The sequence below is a fragment of the Gallus gallus genome, chromosome 31, assembly GCF_016699485.2.
Source record: "Gallus gallus isolate bGalGal1 chromosome 31, bGalGal1.mat.broiler.GRCg7b, whole genome shotgun sequence".
Lineage (NCBI taxonomy): Eukaryota > Metazoa > Chordata > Aves > Galliformes > Phasianidae > Gallus > Gallus gallus.
Genome location: NC_052562.1, coordinates 1 through 7,262, shown reverse-complemented (window position 1 = coordinate 7,262; position 7,262 = coordinate 1). Strand labels below are relative to the sequence as shown.

At 60.8% G+C, this 7,262-nt stretch overlaps 1 protein-coding gene across 3 annotated transcripts; it reads left to right on the top strand.

The window, feature by feature from the left end:
- On the top strand, nt 1-7,153 carry LOC121107827 (coiled-coil domain-containing protein 81-like). Of its 3 annotated transcripts, XM_040654020.2 has the most exons (10): nt 1-197; nt 1,071-1,302; nt 3,568-3,629; nt 4,164-4,317; nt 4,588-4,844; nt 5,192-5,262; nt 5,663-5,742; nt 5,865-5,975; nt 6,344-6,467; nt 7,050-7,153. In XM_040654020.2, exons 2-10 carry the CDS (start codon nt 1,206-1,208, stop codon nt 7,117-7,119), a joined length of 1,026 nt encoding a protein of 341 aa, XP_040509954.1. In that variant the 5' UTR covers nt 1-197; nt 1,071-1,205; the 3' UTR covers nt 7,120-7,153. The 3 variants fall into 3 exon arrangements, with proteins under 3 accessions (XP_040509954.1, XP_040509958.1, XP_040509955.1); XM_040654024.2 differs by lacking the exon at nt 1-197 and having other exon boundaries at nt 904-1,307; XM_040654021.1 differs by lacking the exons at nt 1-197; nt 1,071-1,302 and adding an exon at nt 2,836-3,046.
- The last annotated feature ends 109 nt before the right edge of the window (nt 7,154-7,262 follow it).

Here is a 7,262-nt window from a genome sequence, read left to right as displayed (position 1 = left end):
GTTGGTCTTGAGCGTTTCTCACAGAAAGCAGCCACGTGCAGCCGACTGCACGGCCTGCTGTGTTAATGGCTGGGATGCACAGGGCTGCAGCGCTGGCGTTCTGCTGGATCTGCTCTTCCTTCCCACAGTGACAGCGGAACGCGGCAGAAAGCGCAGCGAGGCGGCAGAGCAGCAAGGAGCTGACGTACAGAGCGCGGGTCTGCTTCGTGCCATGGCAGTGGGCGCAGAAGAAAAATGCCGGGAGGGGTCTCTGACCGCCCGGCGGAGGGGTGTGGGGGAGGGGAGAGCTCACGTGGCAGAGCCCCGCACCCGCGGCCGGCAGCGAGGGGCGAAATCCGAGCCCGAGCCGGCTGCCAACGGCCGCTCGCTCAGGCAATCGGAGCCGGCGGCGCTGGCGCTGAGCAAGGAGAGGCCGGGCCGGGCCGGGCCGTTGCGCGGCCGTTGCCGTGAGGCGCGCGGGCCGGGAGCGGCGCGGGGCTGCGGCCGTGCGGAGCCCCGTGTGCGGGGGGGCGGGGGAGGTGTGGGCGCGAGGGGGCCCCGGGCCGATGGCAGCCGGCACAGCCCCACGGCTGAAGCGGCTGCTTACAAAGGCAGGGCGGCCGTGTGCGCTGCGGGAGCCCGAAATGGACTGTGAGGGGCCCAACCGGGCCAGCCCGGGCCGGCAGGCTGCAGCCGCGGCCGGGTGAGGCTCAGAGCTGGCAGGCCTCTGCCCCCTCCGCTGAGGGTTCGTGCGGCGGAGCTTCTGCCCGGAGGGGCCACATCCGGCACGGCAGGATTCGGCTGGTTAGTGTGCGAGGCCGGGAAAGCTCGCAGGCTGGGGCTCCGGGGCAGGCGGAGGATGTCACAGCGCGGCTGACATCACCGGGCTGCTGGAAGCTGGGTGCTGTCACAGTGCGTTTCCGTGACGACGACGGGCCCTCCCCAAGGAGCCGAGGGGAGCTTTGCTGCTCTGTTTGTTACCCGGCGCAGCCTGTCGCGGGGGGGGCTGGGCAGACAGTCTTGCCAAAGAGGCCTGTGGTCCAGCACAACTGAGAGCACAATCCTTTTGTTTCTCCTCGAACCCTGGCCAGGCTGTGGGGAGAAAAGCAAGAGGAGAAAGAGGGCACCGGGTGTTGGTGTTCCCCCGGACTGCCACGTGGATCGGTTCATTCAGTGGCATCAAGGCTGGACCTGCTTGCAGCGGCTTTGGACACCTCGCCCACGGGATGGATGCATTGCTGTACAACTCCCCAGTGGCCGGGAGAGCTTCTCCAGATGCTCATTGCCAACGGGGCTCCCCCGTGAGTGCGGATCTGGGTGATGGTGAGGTGTGCGGGCGCTTGGTGATGTGTCTTTCTGAATCACGGAGCTCGTGTAGCAACGATTAGGCCCGCTGCCTTGCTTATTTCCTTCACTGTTAAGCTTCTCTTTTGGCTTTAGACACTGCTTTATTTTTTGGTAGCATTTTGTACTAGGCAGTAAAATAAGCCTATCCCTTACGTTGGTGTCTTTGCCCTTCCCGCTGACGCCGTTGATTGGCACCACGACATTAGCACACGATGGGCACGTAACTTGGACGTGGGGGACGTGACTTGAAAGGCCAGCATCAGGAAGGTCTCCTTTGGAGAGAGACGTAGAGATTTGGGCTTGTTGAGCGCGGAGAACAGAAGGCTCTGGGGAGGCCGCGTGGCTGCCTTTCGGAACGCGGGGCCTCAAAGATCACCTAGTTCCAACCGCCTGCAGCGGCCAACAGCGAGCTCAGGCTCTAGGTCAGGTTGCTGAGGGTGCCACCCAGGCTGAACTGGAACTGGGGCGTGCACAGCGTCTGTGGGCAGCCTGTGCCAGTACCTCAGCACCTTCTAAGTGAAAAAGTTCCCCTTGACGTGTTGATTTTTCTGATGTGTGTGTGTGAGGTTTCTTTGCACTGGAGTGCCTACAGGTCGCACTTGGTAGAACAGTGGTTGTGAAACTTAGAAACCCTGCTCGAATGGCAGCAGAGCATTTCCAGAGGCACCAGGTGTGCCACGTATGCCTGAGGTCGACAGGAATCCTTCTGCAGCGTCCTTCCCAGTGTCTGTTGCATCCCCCGTGCCTCCACGGTGCCTGCTGGCATCTCGTCTGCCTGCAGAGACCGCGATATGACATGTTTATGCGAGGAGAGCCAGCACTGACCAACATTCGTGTGGGCTCCAGCAGAAAGAGGGCAGGGTGATGCATGGCGGGACGGTGCGAGGCTGACTGCCTCTTGCGCCCGCCACGCAGACTCTGTTGAGCTGAATTCCGCGTGTGTGACACATGACAGTTCTTGTGCCACTTGCCGAGTAAACCACGGTGATTGTCGATCACAATTTTCCACCTCGCGAGGCTTGCGTGTGCCTGTGAACACAAGGTGTGGTTTATGAAGCAGACGTGAAACTTTTCTTACTAAATCACTGAAGTTAGGCTTGCGCTCTTCCTGAAATAATCCAGTAAGTTAATTGGTTCGCTATGGAAGAACTCTCCAGAATACTCCTGTGTGCCCTGGTTTCAGCCCAGTGCCCGCTGCACACCGATGTTGGGTTGCTGTGAGCAATGGGTGCCGCCCGGGGCCGGGCCGCTCGGCGGGGCAGGGGGCGCGGCAGCGGGGCAGGCTGGGCCAGGCTGCGGGTTGGACGCGCGTGGAAGAGGAGATCCCCTCTCCCTGCCGGTGACCTAACAGAGCTCCAGGTGACGCGGGCTGATGTCACAATGGGATGCACTGCATCACAAGGATGTGTTTCCTGGGGCAGCGGCAGTGCCGGCACTTCCCTGCAAGGCCTGGGCGCTGCTGGAGCACTGCTCAGGGGCTCTGTCCTTCTGTGGCCAGGAGTCACAGGTCAGGGGCAGCAAGGCTGCACCGGGCGACCCTCGGTGACGCGTGGAGGAGCAGGGGCACTTTGCAGAGAACTGTTGGTTGAGGAGCCAGGGAGGGCATCCTTAGCTGCGAGCCGAGGGCTGCCGGCAAGCGACATGGAAGGCTGCTGGACTGTGACCATCAGCTCGGAGCTGGTCTACACGTTCCCAACGCTCCTGCATCTCTCTGCCGAAGGTCAGGCTTTCCGGGCCCCTTGGCAAGGCATCGCAGGGGGCTGTTACAGCTGTCAAAAGCCGCAGCTCCTGCTCTCTGCGGTTGGCTGGACGTGGCTGGGGGCTGCTGCGAGAGCCCCGCCCAAGGGTCCCGCTAGGCTCTGGGGACGATGTGGCAGCCAGGTCCCGATAGTAGAGCTGCCCAGAGCCCCCAGGTTCCTTTAGGCATGGCGAGTCCCCTGTGATAGGGCGGTCCAAGGCCAGGTTTCCCTGGGAGACGGTGTTTCCGTAGGTTCCAGCTCTGGAACTCAGCTACTCAGCTCTCCTCCACGATGTCCCGGAGGCTTCCTATGTCCCCGGTTCCCCTCTGGGCTCTGCATAAGGCTGAAATTGGAGCAAAGCCCAGCCGGCTCTGTAGCCATGGTGGTGTTTTTCTGGGGTGTTTGCGTGCGCCTGTATCGATCACTGTCTGGGTGAGGAGCTTGCCAAGAGGCTGTGAAGAGGCTGGCCTGGAGCCTGACACGTCTTTTCTTTCCTTTGCAGAGATTGTGGCGATCTGGGATGCTGTGTCTGATTACATCCTGGAACAGATGAAGCTGGACAAGGTGGGCTGGTGTCCTGGTGGCCCTCGCCCTGGAGAGGGCCCTAGGTTCAGTCCTGCCCAGAGCGTGGGCCCCGCAGAGCAATCCCTCCCTGAGCACCACAGCAGCACAGTGAGCCCAAGCCGGGTGCCCAGAGCAGCTTCTTGGCCAGAGCTGCCCTGAGCAAATGTTTGGCACAGGCAGGGGCTCCACTCTGCCCGGTGGTCAGGATGGGGAGAGCAAAGGGAGAAAGGGGGGATTTTTTCTGGCCCTGCGCCAAGCATAACCCTCGGGAATCAGTCCCAGGCTGTAAATGTCCCCTGTGCTGCAAATATCCGGGCTCCTCTCTAGCCAAGGGATGTCGGGAAATACTATGCGGAGGTGGCGGTATTGCAGGGACCACAGATTTTTCCAAAGCTTTCCAGAGAGCGCCATCTTGCCCCGCTGCCCTTTGGGAGCGGGGAGGGCGGAGAGCAGTGCCGCCCTGCTCTTGATGTTCGTGGCTTTTGCCGCCCTGAAGTACACACGCGTCAGCCTTTCTGTCTTTTCCCTGTGCAGGGAGTCCTGGTCCCGGGACTCGGGCTCTTTGCTGCGGTCCGAGAGCAATTCCACAGCAAAGAAGTGGCGGTGTCGGTCCGAAGACCTGTCTTCCAGCTGGACATCGGGGTGCTGTGGCTGCAGGACCTCCAGTCGCCCACCGACATCATCCCCGGTGAGAAGGCAGCGGCCACCTTCCCCTTCCCGCCCCATGTCCGGCCGGGCGTGTTCTCCCTGCTCTTTGGAAACGGCTGGGAGCAGCAGAGAATTGTCTGCAAAGCTCGGGGTGCAGCGTGAGTTCCTCCAAAAGGAACCACAGCCCAACCCAACCCAACGACAGCCCAAGAGCTGTTTCTCTAAAGGACCTTCTCCTTGGGACTTGGTTATGAATGTTGCATGGGAATGTGGCTTGCTGTGGCAGTGAGGATGTGCCTTCTCCTTGCAGACGATGTCAAGATTGAGCGGCTGAACTACCGGCAGCTCTCGCGAGCCACCGGCATCTCGCTGCACGTGGTGCAGCGCTGCGTGCGAGAGACCGTCCTCTTGTACTGTCACCTCCTGAGGAACAAGGCGCACGTCTCATTCGCCTTCAAGAACATCGGCGTTATGACGTACGAGGACGACTTCCTCTGCATGAGGTTCTTGTCCAGCTGCATTACAACGCTGGAGAGCAATGCCAGCCTGACTGCACTGCTCCACACTGTAAGTTTGAGGAGGTTTTGAGGGTGCGCCATCAGATCACCGCTGGCCAGCCTGGATGTGGCAGGCCAGTCAAATGCCTTTCCCACGCTTGCCCCCTCCGCTTTCTCCACTGGCACAGAGATTTCCTGGATCTCTGCCCCTGCGGCAAGCCTGGCAGTGCCCTTGCACGGCCTCAGTATTTTGCCGTCCAGCTCCTCCAGAGCAGAGCAAAGCTCTGATGTTCCCGGAAGAGGCTTTGGTGGAGAGCAGCTTTCTCTGGCATGGGAGCCAGGCTTGCTTCCTGTCAACAAGAGCCATGAAAAAAAATGGCCTAGGCAAGCCTCCAGCAGGTCTGTGTCCCTTTGCAGAGAATTTGGCCGGCCCGTTCTGCTGACTTCGGGTCAGAGACTACCGCTCATGGAATCCAGGTGTTGCCGAGGTGAGTGCATTTCCTCTGCAGCACTTAGCTGGCCAGGAGACGGGCTTCCTTCCCACCTCCTCCTTCTGAACGTGCCCTGCTGGGTCTCCGTGCTCAGCATGCGGTCGGGGAGAAATCCTGGAAAGCCTGGCTCCTGCTTCACTACTGCTGCCTTTTGGCTGTGTGTGTCTTCCCGGAGGGAGGGGGAGTCAAGGTTGTGTTACTGGTGCCCAACCGGTCCCGATTCCCATCAGAGAGAACGGCCTGCACGTGGAAAAGAATTTGGGCTACATGTGCTGGTTTGGCATGGACAGGAAGGGAAGGGGTGCCACGCTTTGCGTAACACATAGATAAATACCGCCGACAAGCTGCATGGGGTAGGAGGTCATCCTTTTCAAGGCTTGTCACTCTTTGTTTCCAGGTTTCAGCTCGCTGTGAAAAAGAGCAGAGCAGAGGCCGCCGCAGAAAGGAACGCTGCAGTGGCGCGGAAGATGAGTAGAGGTGAGGGAAAGGGTCCCAGCAGCAGGAGGGCGGGCCCTGTCCCATGCCGGGTGGCCGGATCCACGTTCACGTGCCACGCCCGTGGGGCTGCTGTGAAGAGCTTCTTCCTTTCTTGGTTCCAGGGGGCACTGCCGGCAGGCTGCTACAGAAGCGGAAGACACTTCCCCCTCCATGCTGCTGCAATACCAGGCAGGCTCAAGGCAGCAAGATGTGGCAAAGAAGCCTTCTGCCAGGTGAGATCCTTGGGCAAAAAGAAGAAGGAGATGCGTGTGCTCGTGTAGGAGTGGCCTCCTCCTTGGACCTGCCAGCTCCGCGCATTCAGAAAGGCTCCTGACACACGTGTTTCCCAGTGGGGGCCGTCCTTCTCCAGGGACGGCGAGCGTGCAGCATGCTTGCCTGCGGCAGGCACAGCAGCTGCATGTTCCAGCCTGGTCCCCGATCCCTGGGGGAGCTGAATGCTGATCCCTCTTGATCGCAGAAGCTCTTCTCCCGTCAGGGGTCTCTCCACGTTGCACCGGAGCCCATCTTTATGGTTGTGGGAGCATGGGGGGAGACCAAGGTGTCCCAGGCTCCTGCAGACTCCTCTTGTGTCTGTTTGCAGCGTGCTCCCGCCGTGTGCAGGCAGCTCCCACGGGAGAAAGCAAGCAGGACAGAAGGAACCATCTACTCCTGCCCAGACCAGCACTGCACTCCCTGCGACAGAGGACTCTAAGAGAGTGCTGCAGGTACCGGCTCTGCCTTGCCTTGCTGCAGGGACTGTGCTGCTTGAGACTGCACAAATGTTAGCATCATAGAATCACAGAACAGTGCGGGTTGCGAGGGACCATTCAGATCACCTAGTTGCAATCCCCTGCTGTAGGCAGGGACCCCTGTCTCTAGACCAGGCTGCTCTAAACCTGATCCAGCCCGCCTGGAGTGCTTCCGCACGGAGGGAAGCAAAAGCCTCTGCGTGTGCAGTGATCTGGAGCACAGGCCTTTGGGTGCCATCATTTCTCATTTCTGCCCACCTCCGGCTCCTCTGTAGCTGGAGGGTGTTGCACACCTGCCCTGTCTCTTCTCGCCTCCTGGCCTGCCACTTGCCACAGCACCCTGATTTTGAGCAGGGGCTGTGGGAGTGGGATACGACCAGTGAGCCATGTTTGCCACAAGTTGCGGATCCTGGCCTGGCTTTGGGGCCCTGATCCTTCAGGGTCAAAGCAGTGCCGACAGGCCAGGCCTGCTCCTCCAGAGGCGAGGAGCAGGAGCGTGGAGCTGAAGGAAGGCCCCAGGGGCTGAGGCTGATCCTGTATGCTGCTGTCTCTCTGCAGGAGCTCCGGGAAGTGTCTGCCCTGTGGAATGAAGCAGACCGCACGTGGCCCGTGTACCAGCAGCAGGTAGAGCAAACGCGGGCAGAAAGAGCGGCATGGGAAGGCTGGGAGGCGCGGGAGGACCAGCCTCCACTGCAGTACTGTCAGGATCGACCCTGCTGACAAGAGCCGCCGTCCTCTGAGCCAGGGTGCGAGCTCAGCAGGGCTCAGGGG